This window comes from Saimiri boliviensis, chromosome 8 (assembly GCF_048565385.1).
Source record: "Saimiri boliviensis isolate mSaiBol1 chromosome 8, mSaiBol1.pri, whole genome shotgun sequence".
NCBI lineage: Eukaryota > Metazoa > Chordata > Mammalia > Primates > Cebidae > Saimiri > Saimiri boliviensis.
The window spans coordinates 115,579,206-115,597,601 of NC_133456.1; the positions used below are offsets into that span (position 1 = coordinate 115,579,206).

Below are 18,396 nucleotides of genomic sequence, written 5' to 3' on the forward strand. Positions count from 1 at the left end.
TTAGTTATTTTTCCTGATCCTCTCCCACTTCCCACACTCCACCCTGTATGTATCCATGTGTTCTTATCATTTAGCTCCCATTTATAAGTGAGAACATGCAGTAACTGGTTTTCTGTGCCTGTGTGAGTTTGCTAAGGATAATGGCCACTATCGCCATCTGTATTCCTGCAAAGCACATGGTCTTTTTTATGGCCACATAGTATTCTGTGGTGTACATGCACCACATCCTCTATATCCAGTCTATCGCTGATGGGCATTTGGGTTGATTTCATGTCCTTGCTATTGTGAATACTGCTGCAATGAACATACACATGCACGCGTCTTTGTAAAAAAAAAAATTATATTCCTTTGGGTATATACCCAGTACTGGGATTGCTAGGTCAAATAGTATTTCTGACTTTAGGTCTTTGAGGAATCACTACACTGTTTTTCACAATGGCTGATCTAATCTATGCTTCCACCAACCACGTCTAAGTGTTCACTCCTCTCTACAACCTTGCCAGCATCTGTCATTTTTTGCCTTTTTAATCACAGCCATTCTGACTGGCGTGAGATGGTATCTCGCTGTGGTTTTGAGTCGCATTTCTCTAATGTCAGTGATGTTGAGCTGTTTTCGTGTTTGTTGTCTGCATGTTTGTCTCCTGTTGAGACGCGTCCGTTCATGTCCTATATCCTTTGCCCACTTTTTATTGTGGTTGTTTGTTTCATTTGTGTAAATTTGTTTACGATCCTTATAGATGCTGGATATTAGACCTTTGTCAGTTGCATAGTTTGCAAAAATCTTCTCCCACTTTGTAGGTGGTCTGTTTACTCTGTTGATAGTTTCTTTTGGCACGCTTAATTTTTTAACTTAGAAATCAAATGTGAACAATGCTGAAGAAAAAATTCAAACTCATCTAGCATGCAAATATTTATGTATGATTTTCCTGTAAGACAGGCCTGCAGAGACATGAAAGAATCAGAAAAAACTCAATGGATTGATTCCAACTTCCTTTTGAAATCACAGGCAGCTGTAATCTCCACCCCACCCATCTTGTATTTGATGGAAATAAAGAACGCGGCAGCCTTGTCTCCTGCTGGGCTCTCCGTGAGGATACGGAAGGAAAGACAGAGTGCAGTTAGCTGGGCTGTGGGCAGTGATGGATCTGAGGCACAGCCATTCCGTGAGGCTGAATGATGGACACTTCATGCCGGTGCTAGGATTTGGCACTTACGCTCCTGAACACGTAAGCGGACCCCAGGGGGTTGCAGGGTCTTGTATTTTTTGCACTAAGAGGGTGATAAGTTGTTGACTCTGAGGGTTTGGAGATTGATTTTTTTTTTGGCAAATTCTTTCTATTATTATTACTATTATTATTATTGTGATCTAACATATATCAAGTGATTTCATGTATTTTAAGTGTTTTCCATGCATTATCTTATTTAATTCCTCAACAATCATCCTTGGTAAGTACCCGTGATTTCTTACATTAAAAAAACCCCCATGCTCAGGCTGCTCTCATCTTCCAGCTGGCTCAGAGCTGCTCCATTCTTGGTTAGAAATGTGAAGGGCCAAGGGCCCAAAGGGAAGTGGAAGCCGGCATGAATACTTGCTGGCAGCTTTGCTGTGAGGTTGTTGGGGCTGGAAGTATTTGCCAGGGAGCTTTGACCATCCAAACCTTTTGTCATGTAAGGAGCCACTGTGATTCACAATATTAGGTAGTTGGATGGGAAGGCTTAGGAGGCACAGGATCCCAGTAAGGGCTGAGTCGTGTTTCTCACCCAATACACCAGACACCCATCCACTCAGTTCCCTGCAGGGAACTTGAAGTGCCACACTCCGGTCACAGTAATGTAAAGGCATTGTGGGTTGCTTTGGAGGGGTTGCCCCCTAAATGAGAGACCGATGGATGGGCTCAATCTTGGTAGCCCTCTATCATGAGGCATCACTAGATAACAGCTGCCGGAAAGGGTCAGTAGGGTTTCAATGGCATAATTATCCATTTCAGCTGTTAGGCATAATGTGTGTCTTACATGCATTATATGTAACATTTATTACTGTTAGAAAAGACAGAAAAGTGCCATAGAGAATAGAACAAAATTCCCATAACCCCCTCATTTACCAGAATAAATTATAATACGTGTATGCATTTAATATTCAGACATTTCAAGTGCCCTAAATGAAAAAGCAGCTTTCTTAATACTCTAACCGGAGTTTTTACCGTAAGTCACGCAGGAATGAGAATTTTTGTTCCTGCGTGTGTGTCGTGCTGTCTTTTGTCCTGCTGTTCTAGGAAGCTTGCTAGGTGAGAATCTCAGGTTTAAACTAGCCCTTTTGAAATTTGAGGCAGGGTGTATGCATATTACTGTCCTGACTTTGCAGCAACACTAGCTTGGTGAGGTGAGGTCTGTGTCCTAAGTGAAACCAGGCCAACTATTGACTGGAACCCTGACTAATAACATGAACACCTATTTTGTATGTTATATGTCTGGTATACTGTATTCTCATAATACAGTAAGCTAGAGAAAAGGAACTCAATAAGAAAATCGTAAGGAAGAGACAATCTATTTGCTATTCATTAAGTGGAAACGGATCATTACAAAGGTCTTCATCCTTGTCACCTTCACACTGTGTAGGCTGAGGAGGAAGATGAAGAGGAAGGGCTGGGGTTGCTGTCTCTGGGGTGGCAGAGACAAAAGAGGTGAAGGAGGGGGAAGGAAGGCAGGAGAAGTAGGCACACTTAGTGTAATTTTGATTGAGAAAAATTTTTGTGTATGTGGGACTGTGCAGTTTAAGCCCGTGTTGTTCAAAGGTCAGCTGTATATGTGTGTATAGATAGATAGATAGATAGATAGATAGATTGTATGTGTGTGTGTGAGTGAGTGTGTGTGTGTGTGTATTTATGTATCAATTGAACTGTCCTTTTATTGAGTGCCTTAGAAAATTTCTCCCAGTATCAGAAGTTTTCTTGTTTGTTGTTACTATTATTATTTTTTAGATGGAGTCTCGCTCTGTCACCCAGGCTGGAGTGCAGTGGTACAATCTCAGCTCACTGCAACCTCCTCCTCCTGGGTTCAAGCAATTCTCTGCCTCAGCTTCATGAGCCTGCCACCATGCCTGGCTAAATTTTGTATTTTTAGTAGGTGGTTTTGCCATCTTGGCCAGGCTGGTCTTGAACTACTGATCTCATGATCCACCTGCCTCGGCCTCCCAAAGTGCTGGAATTACAGGCATGAGCCACCACACCTGGCCTTCCTGTTGGTTATTATTGTACAATTGATTTATACTGAATGAGATACGATTTGTCCATGCTCCAGAATAAGGCTCATTCCATTAATTTATTTGGAAATAGAAGCTTACAGGAGTTTAGTTGCTGTCCTCAGAGTATGCAGGTCTGCCATGGAAACGCACATGATCAAAAGGGGAAAATGGTATTGGGTGGCAAAGACATGGGCTCAACCTAAATGCCTGTCCATGGTAGACTGGATAAAGAAAACATGGTGCATAAACACCACAGAAAAGAACAAAAGAGGAAAGATCTAGATTACGTCCTTTGCAGCAACATGGATGAGGTTGGAGGCCACTATTCTACCCAAACTAGCCCAAACTAGAAGCAGAAAAGCAGATACCACATGTTCTCACTTACATGTGGGAGCTAAACAGCACACATGGATACTGGGAGGGAGCGACAGGCACTGGGGCCTATTTGAGGTTGGAGGTGGGAGGAGGGAGGGGCTCAGAAAAACTCTCTATCAGGTACTATGCTTACCCAGGTGACAGAATAATCTGTACATCAAACCCCTTTGATACACAATTTACCTATATAACAAACCTGAACATGTGCCCTGAACCCAAAGTAAAAGATAAAAGAAAAAGAAAGAGGAAAATGCCACCGTGGAAATGCACGGATTTTCTCTGAGTCAGGCAGATCACTGACTCCGCTTACTCCTGTTTCGTAGACTCCCAAGAGCAAGGCTGAGGAAGCCACCAAGGTGGCCATTGATGTGGGCTTCCGTCACATCGATGCCGCATACTTCTACCAGAACGAGGAGGAGGTCGGGAAGGCCATTCGGGAGAAGATTGCTGATGGCACTGTGAAGAGAGAGGACGTATTCTACACCACCAAGGTGAAAGTTCTGTGTGTGAGGAGGCCGGAGGCCATGGCCAGTTCAGATGTGTTATTTAGAAAAACAATGTGGCCTCTGTTTGAACAACATATTTACCTGCTATTGTGAAGGCACATGATCAAAGCATAGAAAAGGCTAGCTTTGTGCTGAAATGTGTGAAAGGCGGGACACAGTTCTTCAGTGTCTCTGAGCAGCAGATATTATTCATATATAAAATGAGATTGAGAATACTTATGCAATTGTTATGCAAATTAGCCAAGGCACTCTGGGGCCACTCCATTAATTCTTCAGTAGTTGTTCTCAGGACATGTCGAGTGAGGTTGGGATGTTATTCAGAAAAGGGAGCTAGACTAGAAAATAGTTTTTTCTTTCTCAACTCAGCATTGCTTTTCCTGAATATTATAACATTTTCCTAGGGTGGAAAACCTTTCTTCCAACGTAAACAAAGCTTTCGTTTCTGGAGATGCATCCTACGCAGGCTGACCTTGATGACACCCTGTTTTTAGAATGCATCTCTCAGCAGAATTGTTTTGAGGAATTCATTAGACAGGACAGTAGATTCCATTCCCCCTGTCCTGCCATTTCTTGACTGCTCTCAGTGGTTGATGCCACTAACCCTTGATACATTAAAGCTGATTTTCCTGCTCCAGCCAAGTTTTATTCACCGTTGTTTTACATTGCAGTCATTCAAGTAAACCTCAGCATCTCATCAAGGATGTGATTTATATGGAGTAACATGAACTTAGCTCTAGCTCTTTTAGTTTTAGACAACAGTGTTTTGTTACTCAAGTGTCAATTTCTAACTGTCATGTTTAATTTTGGTCCCCAAATGTGTGAAACCATAAGCTACTTTTTTTATTTCTTTTGCTCACTGCAGCTTTGGTCAACTTTCTTGAGACCAGAATTAGTTCGCCCAGCCCTGGAAAGGTCACTGAAGAAACTTCAACTAGACTATGTAGATCTCTTCATTATCCACAATCCATTGGCTATGAAGGTCAGCTTTTGTTTTCCTTTCTTATGCCCCAAATGGTTTCTTCACTATTACTGGAACCTCCATTGTCTCATTCCAGCTTGATTTCCTGGGTTCTTTCTGAGAGAGGCAGGTTTGAGTGAGGTGCGTAGAATTGCTAAATCATTCATGAGTCTCCTTCACGGCTGAGTGACATTGACATTTTCTGTCTGTGCTCATCCCCCAGCCTTAAGTGAGATGCAGGTTCGATGATCTCACTTCCTCTCTGCTGGAGAGTTGAGGGCATTGGCCTGCATTACTTAGTGCTTGTGTTCCTGAGGGCAGGTTCTGAGCTATTAGGTTACCACAGACTGCAGAGATACAACATGAAGTCTCTGCCTGTTTATGACGAGGGTCTCTCCCACATGTACCCCTCAGCCCACAGGAAAGAGAGGTACCTGGGATGGTGCATGTGGCACAGCTGGGCTCCTTTGCACTTCACTATCCAACCTCTCATCACAGTGGACATTGGCTGAGCACATCTGACATCCTCACTATCTGAGTTGGGTTAGCGTAAACGGGCTAAACACACTGATCAATAGTTATGGTAAGCACTGTTCTCTATAGCAGCCTGCCCTTCGGAAATAAAATAAATTTCAGTTGTAGAGAAGGCATTCTTAGTTAAGTGTGGGGGTGTGTGGAGGAAGGAGCCTGCAGGAAACTGTGGAGAAAAAGTGTTCTGCTACAGTCTCTCAGATTGTTCTGATCTTTCTTTTTTCCCATGTCTTCTCTTACCACCCCCCCCACACACATGCACATCCACACACATGCACTCAAGCACACACACGTACACACACAGGCACACACACATCTGCCCATGCAGAGACACACGCACACATGCACGCTCAGATGAATAATCACAGCCTCCTGAAAGTGGTGTAGCTAAGCTCCTTAGGCACCAGGAAGGGAATTCTTGTAGAAAACCTTCTTTATCCTCTGTTTTCCAGCCTGGGGAGGAATTGCTGCCTAAGGATGCCAGTGGAAACATTATTTTTGATACTGTGGACATTCGTGACACATGGGAGGTATGTTCTGCTGCAGACACCAGGTCGCATAGTGTGGTGAGGTTGGAATCACGGGAGGAGGGGTCGGAAGAGATAGGGTTTTGCTCCAGAAGTTGTCTGACCTCAGACGTGGAACTTCTCTGCACCTCTGTGTTCTCATCTATGAAGTGAGGGAGGGAAATGAGATGAGCTCTGTGGTCCATTTTAATTTTAACTTCTATGGCTCTACATAGACATGGAAGCACCATTACCCCTGAGATCAGGTTGAGGACATGAACCCTAAAGAGGAGTCAGCATAGAGAAGTGCTAAAGGAGTCAGTGCTTTATCCCAGGACAGAACCACATCGCAGAGGAGGGACAGCTGCAGCCTGACCCAGCAGGAGGGTAGAAGGTGCCACCCTTATGAAGTGAATCTGCCCTTGCAAAACCTATGCCTTTTCTTTATTTGTATCACTGTAGAAGGAGGTAGCAACAAACCCTTTACTAGAGGGAAGGCTGAGAGGTTCTTTTGCGCTTGACTGTGGTGTAGTTTGTTAAAGAACTATTGTGTGTTTAACCCCCATCGTGGGCATCAAGGAAGGAGAGCTGTGCAAACCCCAGGCACGATTAGTGCCTGAAGAATGTCTTAGTTCACAGTGCTGTTACTCAGCTATTTCCTTTATATAACCCTTTATATATAATCATATATTAGTTTATAGAATTAGTGCCTGAAGTATAACTTACTGCTTACATAGATCTAGCTTATATATCATGCTTAGTACTTATATCTGGCATACTTAGTTTCATAAAATCTTTCTATATAATCTTATGGATATTGTAGTCGGAGCTGTACCAACACATTTAGTGCTGATTTATGTAATCTTTCTATATAACCATATCATAGTTTGTAGTAGGAGGAATGCCTAGAGCAGTCACAGAGTGGAAGCAGTTGGTGGGAAAACAGCCACACCAGGACAAGAACCAAAGACCCAGGCGGTGGCGTCCCTGCCTGAAAGAGCATACGCTGTATGGCAGGCTTGGAGCAAGAGCCTCTCCTCCTGAAAAAGGAGTTGTAGTACCTTGCATCCAGTTCCTGTGGAAAGTAAGCCTCAGGCCTGAGATCCTGCAAATAACTGAGGGAGGAGAACCCCTCTGGTGTGACCGGGCCACGGCGGCTGTACACCCTGTCAGTCTTTTCTCACTTCTGTGCTAGCTCAAATCATCCTTCCATAAATATCTTAGAGAAGAGCACAGGTCTTTCAGCTCTCACCGCATTGGCTTATAGCATCCTTCTATTAGAAACCCTGTGAAGTCCCCAGCCCCTAGACAAGAAGTGTCGTACACGACACCTGCTGCACACAGTCCACCTCCTTGCCTTGGTGACCTAATGGGGGTGGACCTCTTTTACATACATGACCTTCTACTACTGTGCACGGCCAAGCTCCTTACTGTGCACCGCCCACCTCTCTGCCCAGGTGACATAATGGGGTGGCCCCCTTGCTTGTTACATGATTACGTATGCACTGTCACTAAGCCTATAGATGATGACCTCACTTAAGACCCTTCCCCCTGCTTGTATCTAATAAATACAGACATTTCTGGACATTTGGGGCCTCGCCTGTTTCTGCTCATAGGTGGCGTGGCTCCCCGAGTCTAGCTGCTCTTCTCCAGTTCTTTAGTGTCCTGTCTCTTTACTTTTCCTATCCGGTACCTCAGCACAGCATGAGGGACACCCCACGACCCTGTGGGGCGAACAGCCTTACACTATTGCATCCTAAAAGCAAAATATGTACCATCGGAGTGAGTGGGATAGGTAAGAGTAAATTTAAAAAGCAGCTTTATGTTTATTTAGTGTCCTGAGCGTGCATGTAATAGAATTAAGGAGATAAATACGCAGAACAAGAAAGTGCATTTGAAATTCATTTATTCAAGTGATAAAACTGTTTGATTCATTATAATTGTAATATGTCATAAATCAGATTTTCGTTTTATAAAATGTCAAGGACAAATGAAATGGACAAACTGCACTAGACATCTGCCACTCCTTTCCTTCCTCTCCAGGCCTTGGAGAAGTGCAAAGACGCAGGTTTAACCAAGTCCATCGGGGTGTCCAATTTCAACCACAAACAGCTGGAGCTCATCCTCAACAAGCCAGGGCTCAAGTACAAGCCCACCTGCAACCAGGTGAGCCCTTAGCCCACCAGGGCCTTCTCTGACTTCCTGCTCTTCACAAACTTGCTGCTGAATCATGTTTCCAAGTTTCTGGCTTTATAGGACCTGTGCAGATGTCAGTTCCTTATACAGAAACAGAAAACATCAGAGAAAAAGCAGTTTGAGTGGCGAGGAAGAGCATGACTTCAATCCTTTGGGGATGGGTGTGAAGTTCCTATGAGAAAACCAAGTGGAGGTGCCGAGTTGGGAGGTGGTAGCTTTGGTCTGGAGCTCAGGGGGTGGTCTAGGTGGAAATGCGGATATTTGGAATCATTGCTTTATAGATGGTGACAACTCACAGACATGGATTAACTCTCCTAGGACAAGTTCATGGAATGAAAAGGAAGAGGCAGAAAAGTCGACAAGTGGGGATGAGGCAGAGGGGCACAGGCGAGGAGATCGAACAGGAGCTGCCAGACAGGCAGAGACAACTGGGAGAGTGTGGTGTCAGGAGCCAAAGAAGGAGCGTTGACGTGGCTTGAGTCACACGTAGGTGGATCCTACTGTGAGCAAACACTCCAGTCGGGAAGGATAAGGGTGTCTGGATTTAGTGGCATGGAGGTTACGGGAAGCCACGCAGTGCATGTCCCGGAGTGGTGAGCACTAAAGCCAGACCATAGGAAAGGAGTTGGAAGGAGGAGGTGTATAAATCATAATTAAAACGTGATTTTTAAAGAAACATCCAATACAGCCAAATATCAAACATTGTTTGTGACGTTGTAAAATTTAAAGCTTTGTTTAGACCATTTTGATAATTATACAAAAAGCAGTTCACATATTTATACTCTTAGTTTTATATTTTTAGGGATATTTGTGGAAAATCAAAACATTAAAAAACCCTATCTATTCTATATTAATATATAGAATATATATAAAATTTCTAAAACCAGATGATTATATGTATACAAATTTATTAACCATAAAAAAATGGGTCTCTGTTAAAGATACAAAATAACTCAGAAGGAGCCAAATCAGGAGTGTAAGGTGAATGACTAATAATTTTTCTGTCAAAATTTTTGTAAAATTGCCTTGCATGATGAAAAAAATGAGTTGGAGTATTGATGTTGTAGAAAAGAATCTTTGGTGAAGCTTTTTGGGGTGACTTTCGTACTAAAACTTTGGCTATTTTCCTCAAAACAGTTTTTATTATTTGTTAGCCCTTCAGAAAGTCAATAAGCAAAATGCCCTGAGCATCCAGAAAAACTTGCTATGACCTTTTATTCTTGATCAATCTCCTTTTGCTTTGGCTGGACCATTTCCACATCTTGGTAGCCATTGCTTTGATTTTGCTTTGCCTTCAAGATTGTACTGGCAAAGGCATGTTTCATTTCATTTTACAATTCTTTGAAGCTGCTTCAGGATCTTGATCTTGCTTATTTAAAATTTCCTTTGAAAGCTCTGCTCCTGCCTGTAGCTGATCTGGCCATAAGCGTTTTGTCACCCATGAATTGGAAAGTTCACTCAACTTAAAGTTTTTAGTCCCTTTCGTGTAAACTGAACCAGCTGAGATATCTATGGTGTTGCTTATCATTTCTGCTGTTAATCATTGGTCTTCTTTAATTAGGGGACTAGTGAGATACATTTTTTTTCCTGCAAATTGATGTGAATGATATGCTGCTGCAGGCTGCATCTTCAACATCAACTCACTTCTTCTTAAAATGAATTATTTGTAAATTTCTAATTTCTTTGGGGGCATTGTGCCCATAAACTTTTTGTGAAGAGTCAATAATTTCACCATTTTTCTACCCATGCTTCAAAGTAAAATTGATTTTTGTTCCTACTTTAATTTAGCAGAATTCGTGTTTCTCTGATAGGGGATTTTAAAAAACTGATGTCTTACCTTTCTCAGTGCCTCAAACTAGATCCTGTTTAGACATTTCATAACAAGTTAGTACAAGTTTATTTTGGTGCAATCTTTTTGAAATCTATGTTTAGTTTCTTCATAATGCACATTTTCAGTCAATTTTTTTTGAATACCCCTTCATGTTATAATCGTTTTCTTCTTATATACCCATCACCACACTTAGGCAATAATTGTCTGATGGACAAGCATGCTAAAAAGATAATTCTACCTCTGTATTATTTTGAAAAAGACATTATATCATTTTATCTGAAAATATTTTGTAAAATATTTTAAAAATCTATAAATCTTTAAATATACATTGCCAGAATACTTTTATACCATTTGAAATTGTAGAAATAATTTCTTATTACTAAATATCATGAGTGCTAAAATATAATATAATCATATTTTTATAGTTGATTCATTTAAATTGATGTGGAAATAAGGCCCATACATTGCAATTAGGTGATATTTATCCTAAATTACTCTTTTAATAAGTTTCTTCTCTTCTTCTTTTTACTCTCCTCCTCCTCTTCCTCTTCCCCCGTCTGTCTTCCTCTCTTTCTTCTCTTCCTCCTTCTTCCCCTCCTGCTCTTCTACCTTGTCTTCCTCTTCTTCTTCCATGGCTCTCATTCTCACTCTGCTTCTTTCTTTCTTCAATTTACTAATGAAAAATTAAGCCTTTTATTCCTGTAAAGTTTTCCTTGGTATAGGCTATACCAGTTCATCCAGTGATATAATTTAACATGTTCCTTTTATACTTTCTGTGAATTGAAAATTAGAGGTAAAGATGTGATCACATTTAATTAACATCATTTGAACTCACGAATTTTAACAAATGTGTCCTTTTCCCATCCATTGTAGTTACTATTCTTTCTGATGCTCAACTTGCCATCATTTTGACCAGCAGGAGCTGTTTCAAATGAGCATCTTGTTCCTTTGACTTGCCTCATTGTCTTTATTTTTTATTATTTTTTTTGAGACAGAGTCTCACTCCATCACCAGGTGCCAGGCTGGAGTGCAGTGGCGCAATCTCGGCTCACTGCAACCTCCACCTCCTGGGTTCAGGCAATTCTCCTGCCTCAGCCTCCCAAGTAGCTGGGACTACAGGCACTCACCACCCCACCCAGCTAATTTAGTATTTTTAGTAGAGACGGAGTTTCACCATGTTGGCCAAGATGGTCTCGATCTCTTGACCTTGTGATCTGCCCGCCTCGGCCTCCCAAAGTGCTGGGATTACAGGTGTGATCATTGTCTTATCTTCTTTGCCATTTACAGTGTGAGCTGTTCTAGGTTGATCTTGTAGCTTCCCCAGTCAGAACTAGAATTAGCCATTTCTGTAAGAAATCTTGGTTTCTCTCAGTAGAAATGTCACTTAGAGACTATAATTTAGGCACAAGAGATTTTGATTTTTTAAAACATTGAATGCCTCTAACTAGATCCTATTTAGACATGTCACAACAAGTTCAAATGACATCATGAGTTCAAATGATGTTAACCAAAGGTGGCAATAGAAAAAGAATAAGTAAGTTGTATCAGTATGACCACAGATGGAATGTGAAGGCATTTCAGAAGGTGAGTGGGGAAAATGACCAGTCTGAAATATATAGCACATATATTAATATAGTACTAGATGTTCCTACAAAGCATTTTTAAATTTACATGTGGTTTTTTACTCATGTATTCTGACACATTTTGGTCTTGAAAAATTCCAGGTGGAATGTCACCCTTACCTCAACCAGAGCAAACTCCTGGAGTTCTGCAAGTCCAAGGACATTGTTCTAGTTGCCTATAGTGCCCTGGCATCTCACAGAGACCCAAACTGGTAATAAAAGTATCAAAGAGTTCATCTATATCAGCTACTCTATTGATTAAGAAACTTTTAGTATTTTATTATAGATAAAGTCAAACACAGAACAGCGAACACAGTGGTGTAGTGAATTCCCATGTAATACCACTGAGTTTCAGTGTCACCAATATTCCTTCCCTCCAGCATTCCTTCATTTGCATATCCATCTTCTCCCAACCCCACTGCAAATACAATTTCAAAGTGATTTTAAGGTGAAATTTACATAGACTGTAATACATATATGTTAGCTGTACAAGTTTGATAAATGAAGCTACTTTGTAATCCACATTATTGTCATGAAATAGAAACTTTCTCCCAAAAACGTTAATTTGTGTTCCTTCTGAGAGAAGTCCTTCCCACCTCTAGGCAACTATGTTCCTAATGTTTTGGTCTTAGATTAGTTTTATCTGCTGTAGTACTTCATGTGAAGAAGTCATACAAATTCTTTGTGTCGCATCTTTTGCTCCACCAGTCTGTGAGATTCATTCCTGTAGTTGCAAGTGTCTGCTCTTTCCATTTTACTGCTGGAAACTATTCCATTGTATGGACAGGTACACCACAAGTTGTTTATCCATTCACCCACTGACTGGCAGTTTAGTTGTTTCCAGTTTGCCGCAATTGTGAATAAATCTCTATGAACGTTTATGAGACACTTTGAAACGTACTATATTGTATCTTCTCCTCTCATTGTCTGGGGCTTTGGGAAAAAGGGGTAGCACACTCTGGATTTTTCATCTACATCCTTCATATCTGTTGTTTTTCTCCAGGATAGACCCAGATATCCCCAATCTCTTGGAGGAGCCAATCTTGAAATCCATTGCCAAGAAACACAGTAGAAGCCCAGGCCAGGTTGCCCTGCGTTACCAGCTGCAGCGGGGGGTGGTGGTCCTGGCCAAGAGCTTCTCCGAGAAGAGAATCAAAGAGAACTTCCAGGTACAGGTCAAGGGGTCTTGCTCCAAAGCAAGCCGTGGGTGTTGGTCTGGGTGATCTCTCTTCCACGGGAGAATGTGCCACGTGCCATTCATTCCCATGCTTCTTTCCTCTGTGTGCTAAGGGAGAGGGCAGCATAGAATAATGGGAAGAGAGATCACTGGACTCTGAGTCCTAAAGTTTATCACCTCTAGGGCTGGCTTTGCCGCTCACTAGTTGTGTGACACTAAGCAAATTTCAACTCCATCATTTTCATGAGTTTCAGGAGTTCTCCATGGTAAAGAACTTTAAGGGTCCTCATTTCTCTCCTTCACCATCTCTATCTGACAACTCTATCTGACAAACCTCTATTTGTATTTTATGATCAAACTCAAATAGGATTACCTGCTTTGTTACATACATATCATACATACATAACCCCCCAGCACATTTTTCACCACGGTAGTGCTTGGCATGTTTCTGTTAGTGAGTCTCTTTCCCTTTTAACTTAACATTTTTTGCTAAGATGTCAGTGTGCTCTCTGGACTGTGAGACTCTAAATGCAGTGACTCCTTCTGGGTCATCTTTTATCACCCTTCCTCTGGCAGTGCCCCAGGCAGGTAGGAAGCTAAGAATAATTTCATAGACTGACCAAATTATTAATAGTAAATAAATGAGTAAAGATTTTGCTTGAGCCTTCTACATATACACTCCAATCCATTAGATCAATCAGTGGTCTTTAATTTACTTTGTTTTGAATTCTAAAATAATCTTGAAAGACTGTGTAAGCTGTTTTCCATTTTAAGATGGCAGCTAGAAAAGTCAACACGAGTTTAGTTTTTACAAAGGATGATATTTGAAGCATATTTTCTAATATATTTGTTTCACAACTGTGTAGCTCTAGATTAAATTTTTAAGGTTATACTAAAATCAAATAGGCAAATCTAAATCTTGTTACCATACAGAAAAAAATCTTATTTTATTTTTCAATTTAACTTAACATATCCCTGTGACAACCATATCACTTCTGGAGTATATTTTTTAAGATGACTCGCTGATGGATAGATGTATGGGTGGATAGGTGAATAATGGACAGATATAGGCAGAGAGAGAGAGAGAGAGAGAGAGAGAAAGATATATATATATATGTATATATATATCTTTCTCTACATAGAAAGATATATATATCTACATATATATATATATATATATATATATATATATATATATATATCTTTCTCTACATATCTTAGATAGAAATGTAGATCATAGATAAACAGATAGATAGGCCATGAGTTTTCCATGAAATTGTCTTCTGCACGAAATATGTTTTTTAAACCAAATATCTCTTTCCTTTGTTATTAAAGGATTTTTCATCAGGGGCTATGTGTCTACATGTTTTCAAATAAAAACAACTCTTGGCTTAAATAAGATAAATATATTTAAAAAACAGAACTCTTTGAACATGCGACCTATATGTCTCAAATATCAACCAAAAAAAGGTTTTATTTTTCTTTCTTTTTTTTCTAAGGAAGTAGTATTTGGTACAACTTAGTAGTAGCTGGAAATAGTATTTTGGGTGCCTGCAATGAGCAAGTGGTATGGTTGAATGATTGATCAGGGAAGGCTTTTCTAAGGCCAACAGATTCCTGCAGCAAGGTTGTCTTGTGTTCCCAGACTTGCTCAGTCGAAGACAGGGTCAAGTTCCAGGGGAAGTAAGGAAGGAAAATCCTGACCAAGTGTGGTCAAGTCCAGGAAGCAGGTATTTTGTCCAAATTTGCCTTTGTTTAGGATAAAGAATTTCTTTTTTCTGTCTCAAGCAATTCTCTAAAAGTGTCTTAGATTGCTGCGTTGTCTTTCTTTGCAGAAGTGGAGCAGAGCGGGAGGGAGGTGGGATGGAGAACTAGCAGATCTCAGGGGGAAGAGGTCTATCCAGTGGCCAAAAAGAACAGAAACGCTTCCCATATTGCCATCCTTGTCTCTGCCCCCGGCAAGTGCTCGTACTCCCAGGAAGAAGCTGCTGTCCTGGGGAAAGGTTAATGTGAGTGTTTTCTTCCTTTCAGGTTTTTGACTTTGAGTTGACTCCAGAGGACATGAAAGCCATTGATGGCCTCAACAGCAATTTCCGATATTCTAAGTTAAAATTGTAAGTGATGCTTACACATCCTTTCACAGGCTGTTTTCTGTAATATGCAGGCATACAGTGGAACACATCTTCCCCAGATCAGGAAGGCAGCCCAGATTTCAGGAATAGGTACGAAACAGGAGCTTCCCTAGAGTCCTCAGACTGTAGTTTTTCTCTAAGGCTCAATCTCTGACCTAACAGGAACGTGAGTCTGTAAGTGGAACTGCCAATGTCTGCACCATTGTGAGTCCATTTCTTTAATGCCCTTACTTCCCATGCCTGGTCCTGCACTTGGCCCCACTGCCTATTAGAATAGAAGGCACATTGTCTATGACCCACAGTAGGGGTCCATGGCAATGTTCTAGCTTTAATTTATTTTAAAGTCAGAAGAAAAAAACAATACAACAATGATGAATATGTAACAATGAATCCAGCCTGGTCCATCTTCATGTCAACACCAAGGCAATGTAAAACTTAGTTTTAATATTTATATAGAGCATTAGTCCATGAAATCAAATGTGCATACATCACAGGGAAGTCACAGTGGGCCCTGCTTCCATGCCCCCCCCCAAGTGTCCAGTGACATTTCTCTTTACTGTGGCATTCCTTTTGCAAGACACCAACGATTTTTTCCAAAGTTTTGCGTTCCTTGGCTTTCTTTACCTTCACAACTCCCATTTCCTCAGCTACATAATCTCACCAAGCTGAATGATAAATGAAATCAATAGGCCCTCAGTGCTAGTGACTGAGGTGTCCTCAGTGGCCTCCACCAAGGTAAGCTCCTCTGGAGTTTCTCTGTATCTTCAAGGCAAGACTCTTACGCCAATGTCATCTTTGTCCATCTGAAGTCCACCTCTAAGGGAATGCAACATCCCTTGACTTTAGTTTATTAAAAAACATAACATTCCATAGGATCAACTTCAGGGATCTCGGGGTTGATGAGAAAGAAGAGGAATCAAACAGAGAGAGTTTGGAGGGGAGTTTAGAAATAGGGAGAAATATCATTTTAGTTCGGAAAATAAAGACTCAGTCTCCAAAACAGATTCCAAAGGTCCCTCTTCTTTTTGTAAAACCATACCAGGTTTCCAAGAAAAGACATTTTCAATGAGAAAAACGTGGAAAGCCACCTGTGTATACTGACGGGCTTTAAGTGCAATCTGTGATCTGCCTCATGAGACTGTGAATGTCTCATCTTACTCATTTCTGAGGCCCTATGTTAATATGGCGTCGGGCACATTTAACTGCTTAGAGGTACTATTTAATGACACTTAATAAAAAAGAACAAATTATAAAAAAGAAAAAAGAACATGGAAAAAGGGAAGCAAACAGTAATATAATTACTGAATCATAAGTAATCCTGTACATTATAACTAAGGAAACAGCAAACACATTTTGCTGGTCTGGTTATTAGAGTTACATCTTATTGCTTTCATAGAATAGAAGTTTCTCATTGCAAGGACTCTGTGTCATTGAGGATGCTTTGTGGAATGAATGAGTGGCAAATAGCAATGCAATCCTCACTGCCACTGTCCTCATGCTCCAAGGACAAAGGCCACCTGAGTGGGAAAGGACCCAAGACCTTCATCCGCAGTTCTTACATTCTCTTAGAATTTGTAATCTAAATCCAATTGCTTGTCATGTTGGCACTCACATGCATGTGTGTGGAAATTGGGAGTGCATGCGCCATTTGCACATGAACAGAGAACATATCTGTATGTGTTCCCGGTACAAGTAGGGACGTGGTTGAAAATTCAGAGATTTTAGCTCATGCTATCTGCGTCTTCAGAGAAACAGTCTCTCCGTGACAGCATGGGTAAAGAGTTAATCAATTAATGTCCCTTTTTGTCTTTCAGTGCTGTTGACCACCCTTATTATCCATTTTCTGAAGAATATGAACCCTGAGCTGTTGAGTGTTACTACCAGCGTTTTCTCCTTTTAGGCAACCTGGAGGGGATTTCTGTATTTGGTGGAGAAGATTAGGAAGCAGTGTGTGTCGTTTCAGTTGCTTGCTTTTCATTTCCTTCATGTTATAAAATAAAAGACTACAAAATAATGATGTTCACTTTCCTGATGATTAAAATAACATGGACATTACAGAAAATTTAGAAAATAAAAGGTAAAGGAGAACAAAAAAAAAACCTCCTGTAATTCTTCCATTAAAAAATAATATTTGGGGCATCTTCCTTCATGATTTTTCTTTACAAATGTATATTTTTTGTGTGTGTGCATTTTTTTTTTACAAACTTTAAAGCATCTTCAACATTCAGATTGTATCCTTTTTTAAAACTTACCATACATATTTTTAAGGTATCAGATATTATCAAAACATCCAGATTTATATTTTACTTGTTGTAAAGCAATACATCCTATTAATTTATTCATTTTTACTCATCTCGCATTTCAGCATTTGTATTAATTCTTGCATATTGTGCCATTTATTCTTTTATTCATCCAGCAAAACTTTATTGAATATCTATTGCATGCCAGATATTGTTTTATCAATAAATAAGATAGACAAAACTGAAATGAAATTGATACAAAAAAGTCTTGGGTTTATAGGTTAGTGGATGAAGTAACCCAAGAAGGAAATAAATCTGGTAGGAAATTTATAGTTTGAAATTGGCAAGTTCTTTTAGAGAGTTGATTCTGCATGGTGTCTCACAGTTCTGCGCATTTGATAAGCTGGGACACTGACTGCCCTTTATTCCACCCTGTTTTTTCAAGAAATTTGAATAGTGAACAGTGTTGGCCTATAGAGATAGTAATTCCCTCTAAGAAATGGAAGGCATATTCACTGCTCCATAATAGCACATACCTTTCTCTAATCAAATGGCATCCGTTCTTCCTGCCTTTTCAACTCAAGGTTTTTCTTCTGCCTCTCAACCCACTGCATATGCAAGGACAACTGGGTCCTTTACTTCATTTCCTGGGACTTGAACTCAATAACCCACCCTAAAACGATCTTACAAGCCCAGCGTGGTGGTGTATACCTGAAATCCCAGTTAACCTGGGAGGCTGACACAAGAGGATTTCTTCAGCCTGTGAGTCTCCGTTGGCAGTGTGCTACGATCATGACGGTGAATAGCTTCTGTACTCTAGCCTGGGTAACGAAGCTAGACTTTGTCTCTAAAATAATAATTTAAAAAATTCTGATACTTTGATCAGAGATATTGTCATGAGCAGTACACTGTCCTTCTCTGATCCAGAAGTTTCATGACTTCTATCAGCTTCCATGAAGCCTGGCAAGCCGATTTATTAGCTTGCAACTCAGCTTAAAATCCTAGATATTTTTTAATTCTTGACAACAACTTGGAGAACAATCAAGTAGAGAGGAAGAACAGGTAGTGTGAGAACTGGGAG

At 40.6% G+C, this 18,396-nt stretch overlaps 1 protein-coding gene across 1 annotated transcript; it reads left to right on the plus strand.

Annotated features, from left to right (window-relative positions):
• Positions 1-1,028: 1,028 nt before the first annotated feature.
• Positions 1,029-17,092, plus strand: LOC101049957 (aldo-keto reductase family 1 member C15-like). Its single transcript, XM_003939073.4, has 9 exons — positions 1,029-1,226; positions 3,940-4,107; positions 4,985-5,101; positions 6,064-6,141; positions 8,161-8,283; positions 11,869-11,978; positions 12,770-12,935; positions 14,975-15,057; positions 16,890-17,092. The coding sequence occupies exons 1-9, from the start codon at positions 1,140-1,142 to the stop codon at positions 16,936-16,938; spliced, it is 981 nt and encodes a 326-aa protein (XP_003939122.1). The 5' UTR covers positions 1,029-1,139; the 3' UTR covers positions 16,939-17,092.
• The last annotated feature ends 1,304 nt before the right edge of the window (positions 17,093-18,396 follow it).

Excerpts from the sequence above, each read along its gene's own strand:
- LOC101049957 (XM_003939073.4), top strand. The coding sequence starts at position 1,140 with ATGGATCTGAGGCACAGCCATTCCGTGAGGCTGAATGATGGACACTTC. Across the intron at positions 1,227-3,939 it reads GCACTTACGCTCCTGAACAC|ACTCCCAAGAGCAAGGCTGA; the intron begins GTAAGCGGACCC and ends CCTGTTTCGTAG. Across the intron at positions 15,058-16,889 it reads CGATATTCTAAGTTAAAATT|TGCTGTTGACCACCCTTATT; the intron begins GTAAGTGATGCT and ends TTTGTCTTTCAG.